This window comes from Schistocerca americana, chromosome 8 (assembly GCF_021461395.2).
Source record: "Schistocerca americana isolate TAMUIC-IGC-003095 chromosome 8, iqSchAmer2.1, whole genome shotgun sequence".
Taxonomy (NCBI): Eukaryota; Metazoa; Arthropoda; class Insecta; order Orthoptera; family Acrididae; genus Schistocerca; species Schistocerca americana.
In genome coordinates, this window is record NC_060126.1 from 487,132,332 (window position 1) to 487,153,295 (window position 20,964).

Consider the following 20,964-nt stretch of genomic DNA (forward strand, 5'->3'; position numbering starts at 1 on the left):
CTCCCATCTATCCACTGGAGAGCACATGATGACCTGTGTGGTAGTGACCACTACCCCATCTTCCTGTCACTGCCCCGGCATCAAGCCCACGGACGGCTGCCCAGATGGGCTTTAAACAAGGCGTACTGGAAACTTTCACCTCTGCTGTCACCATTGAATCTCCCCTGCATGGGAACATCGGCATAAGCAACACCTTTCCTTGGAGCGCCTAATGTGCCAGCTCCGTACTCGTGTTTACCAACTTATCAAACGACGGAAGCAGCAGGAGTGTTAGGAAAGATATGTCTCAACCATTGGGTGCCGTACGTCACCTTCCCAAGTCTGGGCAAAGATCAAATGTGTTTTTGGGTACCAGACCCCAACAAGTGTTCCCGGTGCTAACATAACTGGCGTGTTATCTGCCAACACAGACGTGATTGCTGACCACTATGCTTGAGCCTCTGTGTCGGAGAATTACCCCCCAGCCTTTCACACTCTCAAACAGTGCCTGGAAGGGAAAGTCCCCTCATTTACTACACGCCACAGTGAATCCTATGACGCCCCGTTTACAGAGTGGGAGCTTCTCAGTGCCCTTGCACAGCTCCTTTACCAGATCAGATCCACAGTCAGATGATTAAACACCTCTCTTCTGACTACAAGCGACATCTCCTCGTCATATTCAACCGGATCCGGTGCGATGGTGTCTTTCCATCGCAATGGTGGGGGAGCACCATCATTCTGGTGCTCAGACCCAGTAAAAACCCACTTTATGTGGATAGCTATCGGCCCATCAGCCTCGCCAACATTCTTTGTAAGCTGCTGGAACATATGGTGTATCGATGGTTGTGTTGGGTCCTGGAGTCACGTGGCCTACTGGCTCCATGTCAGAGCGGCTTCTGCCAGGGTCGCTCTACCACTGATAATGTTGTGTCCCTGGAGTCTGTCATCCGAACAGCCTTTTCCAGATGCCAACACCGGGTTGCCGTCTTTTTTTATTTACGAAATGTGCATGACACGACCTGGCGACATCATATCCTTGCCACATTACACGAGTGGGGTCTCCGAGGCCCACTCCCGATTTTCATCCACAATTTCCTGTCACTTCATACTTTCCGTTTCCAAGATGGTGCCTCCCATAGTTATCCCCATATCCAGGAGAATGGGGTCCTGCAGGGCTCTCTATTTTTAGTGGCCATTAATGGTCTAACAGCAGCTGTAGGGCCGTCTGTCTCACCTTCTCTATATGCAGACAACTTCTGCATTTCATACTGCTCCACCAGTACTGGTGTTGCTGAGCGGCGCCTACAGGGAGCCATCCACAAAACGCAGTCATGGGCTCTAGCCCATGGTTTCCAGTTTTCCACCGCAAAGTCGAGTGTTATGCACTTCTGTCAGTGTCATACCGTACATTCAGAACCAGAACCAGAACCAGAACTTTACCTTAATGACGATTCTCTCACTGTAGTGGGAACATAACGATTCTTAGGCCTGGATTTCGACGCCCAATTGACCTGGCTTCCTCACCTTCATCAGCTTAAGCGGAAGTGCTGGCAGCACCTCAGTACCCTTCGCTGCCTGAGCAACACCAACTGGGGTGCAGATCACTCTACGCTGCTGCAGCTCTACAGAGCCCTTGTTCAATCCCGCCTTGACTATGGGAGTTTGGTTTATGGTTCGGCGGCGGCCTCAATGTTGCATTTACTCGACCCAGTGCACCACTGTGGTGTTCGCCTAGCGACAGGACCTTTTAGGACAAGTCCGGTGACTAGTGTCCTTGTGGAAGCATGAGTGCCTCCATTGCAAGTTAGGCATGCACAACTGCTGGCCAGTTATGTAACACACATTTCATTCAAGTCTGCCAATTCTACTAAATGTTCAGGGAGTTACGAATAACTTGAATTGGAATGATCACATAGATAATGTTGTGGGCAAAGCAAACCAAAGACTGTGATTTATTGGTACAACACTTAGAAAGTGCAGCAAATCCTCTAAAGAGACGGCTTATGCTACAATTGTTCATCCTGAGCTAGAGTATTGCTGTGTTGTATGGGATCCTTACCAGGGAGGATTGACGGAAGACAGTGAAAAAGTTCAAAGAAGGACAGTTTGTTTCGTATTTACACAAAATAGGAGAGAGTGTGTTCCGGATGTGATAAGAGAGTTGAGATGGCAATCATTGATATAAAGGCATTTTTTGTTGCAATGACATCTTTTCCTTTAATTTCAATCACAGTCTTTCTTCTCTAAATGTGAAAATAATTTGACACCTGACCTGATAGGGAGAAATGACCATGGCAGTAGAAAAAAAGAAATCTGAGCTCACACAGAAAGATTTAAGTATTGGCTTCTCCTGCATGCTGTTCAGGAGTGTAACGGTAGAGAAAGTGTGAAAGTAGTTAGATGACTCCTCTGCCAGGCAGTTAAGTGTGAATTGTGGAGTAGTCATGTGAATGTAGAATGAATTGCACTCTTTCTTAAATGTGACAGTTCTATATCCTTCTTTCCCAGTCTATTTCTCAACTTACTTTCAGAAAGCAGCTGCTAGAAAAGGGGCAGGTTCTGATGTTGCTACCCTGACTGTCCTTGTTTCCACATTTTACTTGTGCTCGTGCCATAGCAACAACATGCATTCCTTGCTCGTATTTTGTTTACCATTTCAGGATACAGCCCCTTCTTTGCTGCAATCATGCTGCTGATAAAATCATTGGAAAAGCTATTCTTATCCCTTATTTTACATAAGCAGCCCAGAGTGGTGTTGGAAGGGCGGAAGGAAAGTAGAGCAAGAGTGAAGTGTTGCCTGGCAGTGTGTGCAGGGAATAGATGATAGCCAGATAAGGCTGCCAGGTCCAATGTCATGATGTGGGGGTGGGGCTGGGAGAGGGAATGGGATGCAGTAAAGGAGAGGAACAGAGAAGAGTAAAAAGTGGTGCACAATGAGTGTGAGGGGTTGTGAATTGGGTGGAGGTGATAGGATGGGGGGAGGGGGAGGGAACTGGTGAGTGGACTGTATGGGGACAGTAGGTTATTGTAGGTTGAGGCCCGGATGATTTTGAGAGTGTTGTAAACATAACTACCATGTACACAGCTCAGAAAAACTGGTGGTGGAGGGGAGGGTCCAGATGGCCCAGATTGTGAAGCAATTAAAATCCAGCATGCTGTGTTCAGCTGCTTGTGTGGTGACCATTCAACCTGGTGGACAGCTGGTTGGTAGTCACAACAATATATGAGGGTTGGAACTTTAATAGTGGCAACTATTTATTTACAGCTCATACAAAATAAATAAGTGTTTCAAAGTTTTACTGACCTTCGAAGTATTCACCAGCATTGTGTATAACACGTTGCCAGCGACGTGGAAGTCTTAGGATACTCTTAGCAATGCCAGTTGTGTTGACAGTTCGAGCAGCGCGGTCTATTGCCCGACGAATTTGTAGCAGTTCTGAACTGAATGTCATGAAGTGTTTCCTTCAGTTTAGAAATCAAGTTGAACTCATGAGGGCTTAAGTCAGTGGAGTGCAGTAGGTGGTATAGCACTTAGCAGCCCCATCAGTCAAACAAATCAGTAACAGCTTGCACTATACGTGCTTGAGCAATGTCTTGCAAAATGATGGTCAGGTCCTGCAGAAAGTGTCATCACTTCTGTCTCCAAGCTGTTCATTTTTGGAACACAACCTACGGCCAGCTTAGAGACAGAAGTGATGACTCTTTCTGCAGGACCTGACCATAATTTTGCAGGACAATGCTCAAGCACGTACAGTGCAAGCTGTTACAGATTTGTTTGTCTGATGGGGCTGCTATGTCCTATCCCACCTACTGAAGTCCCGACTTAAGCCCTCGTAATTTCTATTCAGTTTCTAAACTGAAGGAAACACTTCATGGCATTCGCTTCAGAACTGCTACAAATTCGTCGGGCAATAGATCGCGCCACTCGAACTGTCAACACAACTGGCACAGATAAGAGTATCCTAAGACTTCCACATCACTGGCAACGGGTTATACACAGTGCTGGTGACTAGTTTGAAGGTCAGTAAAACTTTGAAACACGTATATATTTTGTACAAGCTGCAAATAAATAGTTGCCACTATTAAAGTGCCAACCCTCGTAAAAAGCTGTGCAGTGATTGCAGCGGAGCTGATATATGATGTGACTGCTTTCACAAGTGGGCTGGCTTCTGATGGAGTAGGATTAGCCAGTGACAGGACTGGAATAGGAACTGCTGGACCAATAGATTGGCAGGTCTTGTGTCTGGGTCTTGATATGTTCCCTGTGACAAGGGGTTGGAATTGGGTGTGGCATAGGGACTAAGATGATAGGGATGTTGGGTGGGTGATGGAAGATGACTTTAGGAGGGTTGGGAATTGTCTTGGGAAGGACATTAGTCATTTCAGGGCATATAATCAAAGCCCTGGCAAAGGATATCATTAAGTTGTCCCAGTCTGAGGTGTATTGAGTGATGAAGGGGTGCTCCTTTGTACTTGGTTCATAGGAGTGTCGGAGAATTTGATGCGTGGGGACATAGGACAGGAAAGGTGTTTGCAGACTAGGTATGGGGAATAGTGCATGTCTGTGAAGGCCTTTGTGAGACCTTCAGATGCTGATCGAGGGAGTTCTTCTTATTGCTGATTCACTCTCCCTGGGTGGCCAGGCTGTATGTGAGGGATTTTTTGGCGTAGGGACAGATGACAGCTGTCAAAATGCAGATACTGTTGGTGGTTGATGGGTTTAATGTGAACAGAGGCGTGGATGGAGCCATGAGAGAGGTGGTGGTGAACGTGGAGGTAGGTGGCACGCTGTGTTGAGGAGGACCAAGTGAAGCAGATGGGAGAGAAGGTGTTGAGGTTGTGAAGGAATGATGATAGGGTGTCTTGTCCCTCAGCCCAAATCATGAAGATGTCAGTGAACCTGAAGCAGACCAGGTATTTTCGGTTTTGGAAGGCTAGGAATGTTTCTTGTATATGACCCATGAACAGGTTGGTGTAGGAGGGTGTCATGCTGGGGCCTATGGCTATGCCATGGGTTTGTTTGTATGTCTCCCTTCCAAGGAGAAGAAGTTGTGCGTGAGGATGAAGATAGTAAGGTTTGTGAGGAATGAGGTTGTGGGTTTGCAGTCTGAAGGATGTTGGAAGAGGTAGTTTTCAGTAGTGGTAAGGCCATGGGCCTGAAGGATATCACTATATGGGGAAGTGGCATCAATGGTGACGAGTAGTGATCCAGAGGTAAAGGGGTGGGGATGGCAGAGTGCCAGTGAAAAACGTGGTTGGTGTCTGACTTGAGAGACTGGATTTCGGTCAGTAGATTGGAGGTCTTGGTCAGTGAGGGCAAGAATCCTTTCAGTGGGAACACAATAAGCAGCTGTAGTGGGGCCATCCAGGATTGTTGGGTTTGCGGATTTTGGAGAGCATGTAGAATTTGGGTATGTGGGTTGTCATAGGGGTGAGAAGGGAGAGGCATCCAAGTTAGAGGTTTTGCGAAAGGCCTGAAGCAGGGGTTGGAAATTATGTTGGACTTCTGGGATGGGATCATTCTGGCATTGTTTATAAGTAGAGTCATCAGACAACTGGCAGTGGCCATCCTCCAGGTGGCTATTGCGATCCATAGCGACTGTGGTGGAAATTCTATCTGTAGCAGGGTGATCAGATCATGGTCTGTTTTGAGGCTGTTTGTGGCTGTCCTTCGTTCTGCTGAAAGGTTAGCATTTTTAGGAAGGGTCCTGGGGAAGGATGATGTGGCCAAGTTGGAAGTAAGAATTTCCTGGAGGATGAGCAGTGGCTGGTTATTTGGGAGGAGGATGGGTCACTGTTGGATGGTGGCATGAACTGGGAGAGGCAGGGGTTGGTACTGGGACAGGTTGGCTTTGGTTGGAGGGATTAGTGGCAAAGAAATGTTCCCATTGCAGGGATTGAGGAGGAGAGTAGATATTTGACAAGTCCAACATGGTTAAATTTGGATGTGGGCTTTAAGGTGAAGCCTTTGGATAGGATTGAAATTTCTGTGGGTCTGAGGATTTTGGTTTGTTGTGGCTCTTGGTTTGGTGAAGTATTGTTAGGGAATTTTGAGAGATGTGACAAGTGGAAAAGGTCAGCTAGGCAGGGTCTGGGTGGTATGAAGGATTGACGAGAAGCAACACTGTGGTTAGGAAGGGGGTTGGATACTAGTGCCCCAAGGCTGCAGTCTGATGTCATTTAGCTGGATAGCTTACGGAAGTTTATGAAGTTGTAGGGGTTTCACAGTAGTAGTATCTTGAGGAGGAAGCAGAGGAGGGTCTGGGATGCCTGTGCCATGGGGATATTTTTTTTTTTTTAAAGCACCGGATTTGTGAGGGATAATGACTGGCAGAATCTGAAAAGGTGAAGGGCATTGTGAAAGGAGAGGTAGGATACAGAGAAAGCAATTTTTACTGTTAGGCATTTGGAAAGGGTTCCATGGTTTAGGCAGCATGTAAAGAACATTACGTGGGACAGAGTTTTAATCAGGGAAATGCATAGATTTCTGAGCTGGAGCCGTAGTCCATTGCGGTACGGCGGAGTTGGGGAAGTGGGCAAATGAAGGCATTTGTGGTTGTGAGGGGAGCTGGATAACAGAAAATAGTGTAAAAAATATGTACATTTATCAACAAGTAACTAAAACCCATACAAAAAGTATGAGAAAAAGGATGGAATGGATGAGTTATGGAAGTATGAACATAATATAAGGGTGTGGCACATGTAGGTGTGGAAAATAACATGCAAAAATAAGCAACAACGTAGGAGGAAGTGTGATCAGTAGGAATAATTATCAGTGGGAAGAATTTGGGTCATGAGATGCTGCATCAGCAATCATCACAGTCACATAACCGTGTGTTGTGTGTGGATGAGACCATAGCTGCAGTGTGGCTCGAAGTTGTAGCGTGTGCTGTTTGGAATCCAATAAAATAACTAAGGAAAGAATCAGTAGAATAATGCTTTAAAGAATAGTGACAAAGGAAAATATCACTGGGTTGTGGGATGGAAGGAAAGCTTTTGGGTGAAATGGAACAATAGAAAATCCAGGTTGGGATATCAACAGTATTATGAAAAGGATAGGTTGCTACTCACCATGCAGTTGAGTTGTAGATAGGCACAACAAAAGGACTATTATGCATTGAGCTTTCTTCAAAAACGAAAGCATTCACACAAGCAAGCACACCCCATGCTCACATGACCACTATTTCTGGCTGCTCTGGCAATGTGGCCAGAATACAATGCTGCCACATCAGTGGGATTTTCCTATAAGAGATAGCATTGTAAACACACTGCCAATATCTGTAGCTGTGCATTGCCTGTAGTTTGGCATGCTCTTTGCAATATTATTATTATTATTATTATTATTATTGTCTTTTCTTATGTAAAGCATGTGAGAAAGACTCAAAAGTTTGTACAGAAAAACTCTAAATGACAATTATTGTAACTGAGTATATAAGTGGACAAGGAAAAAAAATTCCCAGATCTCCCGGTTAACAATAAACTACTTCTGTGTTAAGTGACAGTATACTTTCCCTTGGAACAGTAAAACTTATCAATCATTTTAATGGTTATGGTTTTATATGGCGACTTAGAATTCCCCAGCACTTTAGAAAACAAAACTCGGAGGAGAAAAAAACATGTTTCAGAAAGTTCTTTGATGTGCAGCTACATGTACACTGCATATTTTCATATTACGAAAATATAAATTTGAATTCTACCAAACACCGCATGTTGCAAACAGGAAAAGTTAATGGTTTAAATTAATATACATAGTGTTGCTACAAGAAAAGCAAAGCTTTCATGTATAATATTTGTCGTGAAGATTAATGAGCTACAAGAAAAGCTAAGCTTTCACATAATCTTTGTTGCGCTTTTTACACTTTAAGATACATCACACAAATGTGCCAGTAAAATGTTAAATACCGACATAAATCTTTAATCTTCTGGGCTCAAAATTCTTCTAAATGGCTTGCCATCAGAGTGTTGATTTTTGAATGAGAGTTAAAGGCTCTCTGATTTAAGAAATTCATTGGACATTCTCGCACATAGTTCATCTTGTGTAAAAGGAAATTAACTTTGAAAATAACGCTTTTCAAACCACAATTCGCAATATTTTCCCGCGATCTGTTGGAAATAGATTTGTTTGAGCAGTTGACAGAGTGTGCCAGATAAGAGGTGTCACCACACTTGCGCAGCTACAATGACGTAGGAAGCCCATGTGTTCGTATGTGTCAAACTTTAGAAGATCGTACGTTATGTCATAAAAGAAACAAGACGTCAGAGGATACTCGAGAGCGGTGGATTGTCATGAACCATACTGAAATGAATAATTTGGCTTAAAGTGCACGTTTGTATGTGGAGATTCCCAACAAAGTACCGTATTTACTCGAATCTAAGCCGCACCTGAAATTTGAGACTCGAAATTCAAGGTGAAAGAAAAGTTTTAGGCAGCACCTCCAAATCGAAACAAAGTTGGTCCATTGTAATATGAGACACAATTTAGGTCGAATACAGCTACAGTAGTTTGGTTCGAGTCGTAAGCTAAACAGTTAAGCTTTACCAGGTAGCCATTGCTGTGCGCCAGGCGCTCCGTTCGTATTTATACGGGTACCCTTCCTTTTTCACGTGCTTCGTCTGGTTTGAATTGATTGCTTATGTTTCTTTGATCTGATAGGTGCCATTCTCTTTGTTATATGTGTTTACATCACTCTAAGCTGAAAATGCATTACTGTACTGTCATGCATTGTTTGTCGCATTCTGATAATGAGTGTTTACGACCTGTCGCCGCTCGCGGCATGACTTGCGTTTGTGCACGCTACCGCAGCTAAAAATTTAAAAAAAAAAAGAGAGAGAGAGGGGGGGAGAGAGAGAGAGAGAGAGAGAGAGAGAGAGAGAGAGAGAGAGAGAGAGAGAGGGGAGGGGGGGGGGGATCGTCTCATTAGCAAAACAATGACAAGAGACTGCTATTTGTTGTTACTTGCACTGCTGCTTTCATTGATAATGATCAACAAGAACCAAATAATAGACTGCGTATGATAGATGATGTTGTGAACGAGAGTTTAGCGAAAATTTTTCTCTGTTTGAATATCTTTGCAGATGCCTCTTTAGTACATTACATTCTGCACATAAATTAGAGTCATCTTAGATTTAAAAATCTAGTCAATTGCCGTGCTTCATTTCTGACTGTATCACTATTAGGCATAAGAATAATACGAATATAAACATGACATGATATGTATATTCTTCTGCGTTTGCTGTTGTCTCACTCTAGTTTCGTAGTTTATTAGGCAGACAGGATTTAAATGAGTTAGCAGCAAACACGAAAGAATACATGGCAAAATGTTTATATTCGTATTATTCTTATGGTGAAGAGAATACTGCATGTGATTCACAATTCATAAAAGTTCCTATAAGGGACCATCTCTTCTCACAGGTAGGGAAAAATGCAGAACGTAGAGTTGGCCATATTGACAAACATCCCCAACAGTCTTGCCAGTCGGATTTTCGTAGTACATTGAAATGCTGCTACATTCGAAGATGAACAATACGGAATTCGTATTTACTTCGTTGGATAATGTATGCAAATGCAGTGGTCGAAACTCGGAGCGGAGAATAAAAAGCTCGTCTTCCACCTTTTTTTAAAATTTATTTACTGACGCATAGGTTTTGTCGCCAGTATTTATCTTTGTGCCTGCAAAGCATGCCTGTGTAGCGCTACATATATTCGACGGCAGACGTTAGTTGTGGCGGCACCTACCAACATTTTTCAGCACTTTTGCTTACTTTGCACTCGATTCTAAGCCGCAGGCGGTTTTTTGGATTACAAAAACCGGAAAAAAAAATGCGGCTTAGATTCGAGTAAATACGGTAGGCCTCGACCTGATATTGAGCTTTTCAGTGTGGTTTTCAGCATGTAAATTTTCTTGGAGTACCAGTACTGTATTATGTTATGTTTGGTTCTTTATTATTGCATAATGCCATACGTGCTAGAAGATGAAAACGTGCACTTGAAATGCAGCGAACAGTTGAAATTAGCCAATGGTGTGGAATGAAACACTTCATTTCAAATAAATTGGCTGCCTCAGCAGAAAAGAAAAATAAAAGCTGAATTTCTTTAGCAAAGCGACAAAAATAAGTTCATTGTTCTGCAAGGCGATTAATGCTTGACTGTCAGAAAGGTGGAAATAAAATAAAATCTGAAACTAATAACATATTTTAGCCTTACGTAATTATGCGAATGTATTTTAAATTTTTTTTTTTTTTTTTTTTTTCCAAATGAAAAGAGAGCAGTAAACGAAGAGGAAACAGCAGTCACTGAATGTAAACACACAGATCCCGTGACATGGAGCCCCCCCCTTCCCCCTCCGTATAACTGACTGCTCTGGGCAGCAGCCCCAGACCTACAATGTTTCAAACCAGGGCAATGCTAGATGGTCCCCCCCCCCCCTCCCCCCCACTAGCACTTGCAATAGGACATCATAAATTAAAAAATAAAGACTTTTCAAAAATATGTTCATTTTGAAGTGCACATTTTCCGATGAGTCTGATGCACAAAACAAATTACTTCGAGGAAATGTAAGATGGGTTATTTGGTCTTAAGTGTACCAAAATGCAGTGCCACGCCTCTTCACACAGCTTTCTTCTGCTGCACGTCACTGTATTTCTCACTGTGGAACTCATATGTGTATATTTGGTAATGGATCCCATCAAACTACATTCTGGACAGCGGAAATTAAAATGTCCTGGGGTGCCTCTCCTGCTCCTAGTCGGCCGGCTTGACATCCTGCCCCTGTTAAAAAAAAAACAACTTTCTGTTCTCTGTGACATAAAATTAAATATAGGATACATAAAACTAGTAAAGACAAGAGACAAGCAAGACAGTACACATTTCTTGAATCATTAGGTCCTAGTGTCTCTCTCTCTCTCTCTCTCTCTCTCTCTCTCTCTCTCTCTCTCTCTCTCTCTCTATCTATCTATCTATCTATCTATCTTTCTTGCTACAGCTTTACATGGCGTGCTTGTGCTTTCCTCTCTGTGAAAGAATCTAGTACCTCATCAAAGTTCGTCAAACATTTTGCTACATGAAAAATCAAAATGTTGATGTCTAATACTGAAAAAGCCGTTATTACAAATAGTAACCCAAGACTAACGTGGTTTCTCGATCTGATTACGTCTATTTTGTCACTGTCTGCTAGATAAAAAAAATAGGTCTTTCTAATATTGCAGCAATTGTAACTCACTTATTTGGTGTATGGCTGTTTTGGTTATAATGGTCATTTTTATAATACAGCAGAATATAATTGGGGAAGTACCAATATGAAATGCCTATTTGGCCTACTACAATCAAAAAGCTTTAAGTTAGGAAATAGTTTCTTATTTGATTCATACGCTCAGTTTCTCAAGCATGAGATTGAAAAGTAGTAGTACTAAATTTTTATATAAATTTGGAATCGTCATATTCTTCCATAATTTCTTCTCCTTCCTCGTTCTAACAATCAATCTTCTCATCACAAATTCTGTAACTATTCATACCATTGTCAAAACTCATTCTCTGGTTAACTCTGCTAACCCTGCCAAAATCGCCAGTTTAGTTATCCAGCGATTATTCTCTGGTTAGGTCTTATGAGTTCGTACAACATGTTTTCCACACTACTCCCAGAATAGAACTTACGCGGCTGCTAGCCAGGTACTATACAACTTGTCCTTTCTAGTGTAGCAATCTGGCCAAAACTTTTCTGTCAAAATTTCATTTTCTTGGATACACCAAGAAGATAATATGTAATGTTTCTTACCTGTTATTTGTTAGTCTTTTATTTCCAAAAAATGGTTCAAATGGCTCTGAGCACTATGGGACTTAACATCTATGGTCATCAGTCCCCTAGAACTTATAACTACTTAAACCTAACCAACCTGACATCACACACCACCATGCCCGAGGCAGGATTCGAACCTGCGACCGTAGCGGTCACGCGGTTCCAGACAGAAGCGCCTAGAACCGCACGGCCACATCGGCCAGCCTTTTATTTCCACTCTGGTAGTCTGAATCTATGGACTTCGGTAGTAATTATAACAATGCTGATCATTCACATACCCAATCAATCACATAAACAAACAGCAGTTGGCATTCACCCATTCGGCTTTATTCCGCTCAGCTCGTGTAGCCCCATCTCCTTTTGTCTGCAGGAAAGTGTATTTCTCGATGCGACAAGGATTCCCCTGGCAAACACATCACATTCACTATGCACACATTCAAAAATCAATTTACGATTAATTCAGAAATCAACTTCAAATGTGTTCAAAAATGTTCAAAAACCAACAGGGGTGCATTTCAAAATCATTTGAATAATCAATAGACTAATGTGTGCTAGATGCTAAGCGCTTTGTGAAACAAGGTTTTTTTCATGAAGAATATGATTTCGCCCCCATCTGCAAAATCGCCGCCCAGTTCAGATACCCTGGTTTGCTGCTTACGCAGCCAACAGCGACATATGTATAGCCAGAAGTGGGAGAAGGTACTACTCATAAGCGACTCAACTGTACGTGCACATCAGCCCGCTTGTAACCACTTAAATGAATCTAATGTAAACAGTTGTGATGTCGTGCTCATCGGAGGTAATTTGTTGTTACAAAGCATTGCATAGTGTTCCTAAAGCCTTTGACACATTTTGCTGATGGCAGACGCTTGTATGAGCACTGTGTTTTTTTTATATATGGCTCATTTCCTTTGCAATTCAAGTTTTATTCTGTTGTTCATATTTTGTTACTGCAGTATTATTCTGCAGTAGTGGGATAAAGTAATATCGTTTGTTAGGCTATTGGTTCTTACCAGTCAAAATTACATAAAATTAAATGAATACTAAAACAATGAAAAATTCCTGGAATTCTAAAAACATTCCTGTGTTTTTCCAGGTTGCCCCAGGTCATATACACCCTGTGTAAACTTGATTACATCAAATAGTTGATTTTTGTGTCAGATAGTTCATGTTCACTGTTTTAAAGACAACTCCTGCTTTATTCTCCAGAAAATGGAGTACTCTCACAAAATCGTTTTGTTTGTTGCGTTTTATGATACATATTTGTATTTTCCAAGTGCAGTCATAGATTCTCTCTCTCTCTCTCTCTCTCTCTCTCTCTCTCTCTCTCTCTCTCTCTAGTAGCACTTCAGGCAAGGAGTGATGTTTTGTGTGTGTGTGTGTGTGTGTGTGTGTGTGTGTGTGTGTGTGTGTGTGTGTAGGAGGATGTTGTGATTTGCATGCATACAACACAAATAATGTCTTGTTCTTGTATCTTGCTACTAACTGGGAAGGGTGGTTGAAAAACACCACAACTGATTGAAGGTGAAATTAACACAAGATTAGTAACATAATCATAGTTATCCATTACAAATGCAGGTTTTCATGAGAAAATAAAGCCATCTTTCTGTAGTATCTAATGTGAAATTGTTATTTTCCTTATACATTTCTGTTTGCATTTCTGTATATTACATGTGGTTGAACATTTTGAATTTGGTCATGATAGGAAAGAATTTGTGATTACTGCATTTTCCAGAACGCCTGAGGTGCAGCACGGTGGGTTGTTTAGCAGGTTCTTTGGCAGACAGTCTGAACCTGCTGAAACTGAGAGCTTGAAACTTCACCCTCCCTCTTCTGCAATCAGACAAATTAGGTGAGGGGTAGTATGGGATTTATAGCCAACAATTTGTATAATAAACTTCTGACCTGCTTCACTTATAATTAGTAACTATATTACAGAAGCTAAGTTATGGTATATTTTCAGTTCTGGTCCCCTGTTAAAGTATCAGTGTAATGTAGCATCTTTTGACTGGGATCACTAAATTTGTTAAGAGTGTACAAATATTTTCTTACCTTGTGAATGGCTCATGATTGTTCTGTTGTTCAACGAGTTTTTACTCATTTGGATAGTATCACTATAGATGACTTTCTTCAACAATGAAAAGGTTTGTAACACTACTGACAATTTTATCATAAAAGATCTCATAACTGTCCATAAGAAAGGCTGATGCAAATTTGTAGAATCACAGCTTAAACTTACTAATGAAATTCCACAGCAGCTACATCTACCATCTACATATATATTCTGCAAACCACTGAGAAGTGCTTCGCAGAGGGTGCTTAAAATTTGTGTGTTTTGGGGTTTCTTCCCATTGCAGTCACATATGAAGTATGGGAAGAGTGACTGCTTAAATGTCATTGTTCACATAATAATTAGTCTAGTCTTGTTTTCAAAGTACCTTCAGAATTGATATGAGGGCTGAAGTATCCCTAGACTCTTCACTTAATTCTGGTTCTTGAAGATATTTGAGTAGGATTTCATAGGATAATTTGTGTGCATCTTTGTGTGTCTGCCAATGCAGGTTTTATAGTATTTCATTGATACTCTCCTGCAAGTCACAAACCTGTGACCATTTGTGCTGTTCTTCTTTGCATGTGCATAATACCTTCTGTTAATACTATTTGGTATGGATCCCACAAACTTGAGCAGTATTCATAGATGGGATTCACAAATTATTTGTAAGCCGTTTCCGTTGTAGACTGATTGCATTTTTCCTGTATGCTATCAAGGAACTGAAGTCTGCTTCCTGCTTTAACAACAACGGAGGTTATATGATCATTTAATTTCATATCCTCACAGATAGTTGCACCCATGTATTTATAGGAGGTGACTGATTTCAGTTGTGACTAATTGATATTGTAGTAAGTGCAAATTTTAATTTGTACATTTAAAGCAAGCTACCAATCTTTGCACCATTTCGGGATCTTATTTAAAGATCTGGTTGTATTTTTGTGCAATTTTTTCAGGTGATACTTCATTACTGATAACTGCAGCATCTGCAGAAAGTTTGATGTTACTACTGTCTGCTTGGTCACTAATGTAAAACATGAACAGTAGGGGCCCCAATACATTCCTTGGACATGCTTGATGTTGCTTTTACATCTGTTGATGTCTCTTCATCCAAGACAACATGCTTCATGCTCCCTACCAAGAAATCCAATCCAGTCACAATAAATGTTCTTGTGGTACCAAGTAAAATGCATCTTGGAAATCAGAAACATTGCATCTGTGTGACTGCATTGATACATCAGTTTCAGGTTGCCCTGTGAGTAAACACTAGCTGAGTTTTGCTAGATTGATGTTTTCGGAATCTGTACTCGTTGGCATGGAGTAGTTCATTCAGGTTGATATTCTTAATATTCAAGCAGGGAATATGTTACAGAGTTGTACAAGAGACAGATGTTAGTGAGATTGGATGGTTATGTTTCGGATCACTTCTGCTTGCCCTCTCACAGACGGGTATGTCCAGTGCTTGGTCAACTATTCAGATATTCCTGTTTGTTTTAGCTGCCCTTTGTACTTAGTAATCATTGTTGCTACCAGTGCCTCATGGTCACTGACAGAAATATTTGCCATAACCTGAAAATGTGAAACATAACTATAATAAATTACCATATTCAATAGAATTATGGGAGCTGGAGCCTTGCTTTCTGTGGATAGTGCAATGTCTAGTGCACTATCATGGCATGCTTCATGGATTGCCTCTAAGCTTCAACCTACCACTAACTCCTCTCATAGACTCCAAACTAAATACAAGCTCTTCCATGGTGTTGCATGACCAGCGCTATTGAGAGAGATAGGTGTATTGGAAACTTGGATTAACCATCATGTTGACAAACACAGATTAACATAGTTAATAGCTTTGGATTCAATGCTACTTTCAAATAAGTGGCATGCGTTACTTAACAAGGTTCCCCTATATGTTGGTGCTGGTATTGTTTATTGCATGGATGCATGAGAATAAGGTGTTTGCCACATGCACTAAAATCCTGTAGATGAGTGTGATTAGAGTTTAAAATAATGTGCTTGAACAAAACTACACTAAAAATGCCACTTCTAAGACTTATGAGAAAAATTATAAATTAAGATGAACTGCTTACTCTTCAATGCTCTTAAAACTTGAAGCTTAAAATATTCTAGATTCCAAACAAATGAATAAAATTTGCAATATGGCTCTTCAGTTTCTCCCAGCGTATTTGTTGATTGAACAGTCCGGGTGTATTGCCAGTTCATAGTGCCCAATGCACGCAGTATTTCAGCGATCAGACACGTCGGCCCCGTCAGGTGTGATGTCGAACTGAGCTCCTGAGGGCATGCCTTGCTAATACTCTTACCTTTATACCATACTCTGCATATTGAAGAAGCACCGAGTAAACCCTGTCATTTGCCCGCCCAATAAAACAGGAGCATTATTAGGAAGCATCAAAGATGATCTCTGTTTGTGTAAGGCCAGCATATACCAGATTACATGTCAGTGTGGGAAGACATGTATTGGACAGACATTGCAAACTGTGGAAGATCATTGCCGAGAACACCAGAGGCACAGTCAACTGAGGTTTTCCAACAAGGAAGTGGTTGCAGAGCACTATTTGCCCGAGAATCATGCGATGGAATATGAATGTACCAGGATCTTTGCTCAGACTTCCAAAGCCTCATTAGAGGGGCCATAGAAATTCACACCAGGGACGATATTGTCAACTGTGGCTGTAATCTTAGCAAGGCTTGGGAACCAAGACTGAGTTTATTTGAGAAGATTCTCAGCAAACAAAATGATTTGGCGACCAGGGCAGACAGAAAACGTACATCAGCAGTATCACAGACGCCGAGGCAAGCGTCTCTGTAACTGCAGACGTACAGCTGCGGCATCGATGAAGCAGCTCATGGGAGCAGGAGATATTAGTTGGCTGTGCATCCTCAGGAACTCAGTTGGTCAGTGCAGTTGACAATGGCAACATGTCTGTTCACTGAAATATTGTGTCCATTGGACACTGTGAATTGGCAGTACACCAATGTACTGTTTGACCAAAATTTTAAAAGTTGTATATCACTAGTCTTCTTATCAACAAACGTATAGGGCAGACCCCCACATATTTTGGCTTCTATCCTGTTGCCAAAATATGAAATACATTCTGTTAAAATGTGGCATACAGTGCTTTGTATTTCACTTGTTTGTTAATAGATGGAATTCAAAAAATGACATTTACTCTTTTTCAAATTAGTTAGAATGGTTGGTTGTTGTTTTACGGAGTAAAGGTAACCAATGACTACACAGCTGAGGTGCTGAGTCATCAATATGTACACAACAAAGTGAGAAAGTTGCTAGCTTTCAGACGAATCCTTCTTCAGAGCTTTCGATTACACACAAAACTGCTTGGCTACATTCTCCCAGCTGATCGCAGTGTGCTGGCACTGCAGATTGACTGGGGCGAGTGGTTAGTGGACTACATGAGATGAGAAAAGCGGCGGAAAGTAGGAGGAAAGATGGTTCATGGCTTTGAAAAAGTAATGTGGCACCAGTGAAATAGTTCTGGTCACAGGTGGAGGAAGTTGTGCACAGCACACAGTGGCAGAGAGAAATGGACTGAGACTGGGAAATAGAACAGAAGAAGGAGACTTTGATGAGGAGAGTATTGAGTGCAGGATGAGGGAATTTTGGGTCCTGCGGCTGGGGTGGAGACCGCTGTGGCTCACTAGGTAAGAGGGGATTGAGGCTTTGGAAGTTTATGGGATTGAAACATATGTTGCAAAACAGTTCCGATCCTCACAACTCAGGAAACTGATATTGGAGGAAAAGAATCCAGACTGCATGGGTTGTAGAGCAGCTATGAAATTCAAGGCTATTGTGCTCAGCAACTTGCTTGTTTGTGTGCAATGCCACCAACCAGATGTCCACTCAAATGAATGGCCACACCCAGATTGAGGCCAAGAGTAGAGTTTGCCCATCCATTTGTTAAGTCAACATGCTTGAATTAAATGGCTACTTCACAATTTATGCTGTATGGGTGCTTTATGCCAATACCAGCTTCTCTGAATTATGTAGAAAGGAACTACCTTTGCAGCATACCCTTCGATCCTGTGATCCTCCGGGCCTCAATCTCCACTAGCCCCTGCGGCCCACACTCACCTCCACCCATGCCCTTTGATCCTAAATTCACCCATTTAGTGTTATCAATACTACTTTCCAACAATCTTTCACCAGATGTATTCTATTTGCCTGTCCTCAACCATTCTTCCACATCATTGAACACTTTACAAAACTCCCCCTGCTTGCAGCCAGAATGAGTTTGCAAGCACGGCATTTGTATACAATGTGCTTTCTACCTCTTCCAGTCACCAGCCACCCTTCCCCAACCCACCATCCACTCTCCACCTTTCTCGCCTTTCCCACTTTCCTTAAATATATAATGGTGCTGTTTCTAATTGTTTATAGGCAAGTACTGAGTCATGTCAGAGCAGAATAGATGTATTCTCTTTTCAGCTAAGAAATGTTTACTTCTTACCTGTGAATAATTTTTAACAGAAATTATCCAGTAAAGCAAGATGTTGATTCATGATGACACTTGACATTGGTAGCTTTGAGTTTTTTGAACCCTTGTCCAGCCACGTTTGTGTGAAACAGTGTAGGGAAATGGGGGGAGGGGGGGGGGGAGAGAGAGAGAGAGAGAGAGAGAGAGAGAGAGAGAGAGAGAGAGAGAGAGTTGAGTACAACGAAATGTTCATGTGTCATTCATTTAGGGAAAGCTATGCTGTTTGTATTGTTTTGTTCATTCATTTTGACAGAATAAAGTATGTTAGATGTGTCTGTTTCAGTTATGCGGGTCGGCCTACAGCTGCATCTCCAGCGACCGGTAGCAAAGTCCATCACCTTAGAGAACTTGCTGCTCTCCTTGATGAGGCAATGGCCATTTGAGCAGTGTCTTTCTAGCTCATGGTTCCAGTTCAAAACTTGTCATGTCACATTCATACATGACAGTGGCTAGAAGGCTTGTATTCCCTGTGCACATTTTCCCAACAGAGCCTGAAGATTTCCACCAGATGCTTTAATAGCACAGAGCACTATCTCGGTAGGCAAGAACAACTGTCTTAGTTCTAGCAGTGTGCAGTTTTCGGGGCATTTTTGTCCAATAATAAACAGCTGTGTTCTGTGTTGGAACATGGTGTGTGCTGACTTTCAGGCAGCTTAGTATTCAGTACAATAATGTTCATGTGAAAGCCATGAAATTTCTATCGCAGAGTGGTTGTGTCACTTAAAATAGAAACTGATATGAAGATTATATTTGCTATCCTTTTGTATATGTGAGAATTTAATTTTCTTATGGACTTTACATTTTGAGCAAAAGTAATGTATGCTGAGAAATAGGTCATCAAATATTTGTTTTGCTTTTTATCTGCATTAGATGTTTGTTTTAACTGTCTATAAATCAGTATTTTAGAACATATGTGGAACATTTAGCTTTTACTTACATCATAGTGACACTGCTGCTTTCTGATGTTTTTACATATCAATATCAGCAATGCAAATATCAACCTTTGGGATTGAGGGTCTGCTTGTAACGATAGCAAGATTATTATTTCCCCCCCCCCCCCCCCCTGATCTGTATTAATTGTCCAACAAGTAATTTATGTCCAGTTTTGAGTGCTGAATGCTAAAGCTACTTATTTAGCAATATTAACTTACTTTTGTTCCATTTAGTCTGTATTTTATAAGCTCTGGTGAGGTTTACTTAATGTAGGATTTCCAAAGGTACTGTTCATTTGTAAAGGAACATTAAATTCCTTCATGACGTGTGTGAAATATTGATATGTATGGATTTCATATTTTTCTCATACAGTTGTTATAACATTGCTTCTGGGAGGCATGTACTGATATGAAATGTCAGTGCACTGCACACTGCAACTTAAGTGTATTTTATTTTACATTTGTAACTAATGTACATACATCTGTAGAGAAGTAATTTGCCAAAGCTGATCTGTTAAAAGTTCTGGAATACTCATTGCATATATCTGGACTGTTAATGTAAAACTTTGGATTGGAGCCCATGGTTTCAAATGCTTTTTTTTCTGTTCAAACAAACTGGTGTTATATATTGAATATTGTTAGAAACTAACATCAATACACACATGCTGTTGAGTATTTCTTTTATCAGAGACAGTAGATTCAATTCTGAGCAAATTGTGTGATGTAACATGGGCTATGCTATTACTTTATGAACTGCAGATCCTTTAAAAGTGACTTGTATGATATGTTTCTCCTGTAGAAGACAAATCTTTATTCTGCACTTTTATGTGATTTCTTGTTGGTGAAGGACTGATATGATTGTTGATGAATATGAGCTCATGAGTAATTTATTTTTGAAAATAAATGTGTGACTGTGTTGTATAGATAATGTTGATGTATGTGAGTGTTAAAAAGAAAGTGCAGTAACCTGAAGAACTTTGTTTTTTTTATTTATCCTGTAGTATTGTGTGTATAGCATTTCATATCTGTCTCTGGCCATCCCAATTCACTTCACCTGAATATTTGGATGGCACAGACTAAGACTATTCCCTTACACTCCTCCCTCATCCAGTTGGCTACAGTGTCTTTTCTGGTAACAGATATAGGCAAGACAGCCAGCCACTGCCATTATTGAGCAGTTGTATTTATCTTCCTTATCCATTTATGTTAGGTTTCCTTATTTAACATCCTATAAAAGGGATAATTTCATCAAAGGACGTATTTCACTTTTTCGCAGGCAGGCAGGCAGCATGGTGAAATCAACATTTCATTCACAGTGCGTACTTTAATGCTGTGATGTGATGTCTTGTTCAGTAGCTAAGGTTGGCAACTGGCTGGTGAAAACATTCAGTAGTGGCCTGAAATAATCAGATTTCTGCTGTTCCCAGAAAAGACCCAAGTTAATTTGTGTGTCTGATTGTATCCTTTTAGTCAACATTTTTCCCGATTCCATCTCTGAAGAGATCCATTGTATGAGTTCATATTTACTTCAGAATGCAACATTGCTGGTTGTTTCATTCATTAGAGAAGTATAATAGCTGCTTATTTCATGTTACTTGGACTTTGTTAAATATTCTCTCAAGGATAAAATTAAAATTACACTTTATTGACACATCAGTGCTGACCAGTTTCAGCTCGAGAGGCCATTTTCAGGT

At 41.2% G+C, this 20,964-nt stretch overlaps 1 protein-coding gene across 5 annotated transcripts in view; it reads left to right on the plus strand.

The window, feature by feature from the left end:
• Window positions 1-20,242, plus strand: part of LOC124625819 (2-oxoglutarate dehydrogenase, mitochondrial-like) — a 135,117-nt gene extending 114,875 nt beyond the window's left edge. For 3 of the 5 annotated variants that reach the window (XM_047149282.1, XM_047149281.1, XM_047149283.1), the window contains 2 exons: window positions 13,507-13,623; window positions 18,622-20,242. In XM_047149282.1, the coding sequence (XP_047005238.1) occupies window positions 13,507-13,623; window positions 18,622-18,721 (217 nt within the window). In that variant the 3' untranslated portion in view covers window positions 18,722-20,242. The remainder of the gene's footprint in view (window positions 1-13,506; window positions 13,624-18,621) is intronic. The other 2 variants (XM_047149284.1, XM_047149285.1) reach the window with 1 other exon arrangement.
• The last annotated feature ends 722 nt before the right edge of the window (window positions 20,243-20,964 follow it).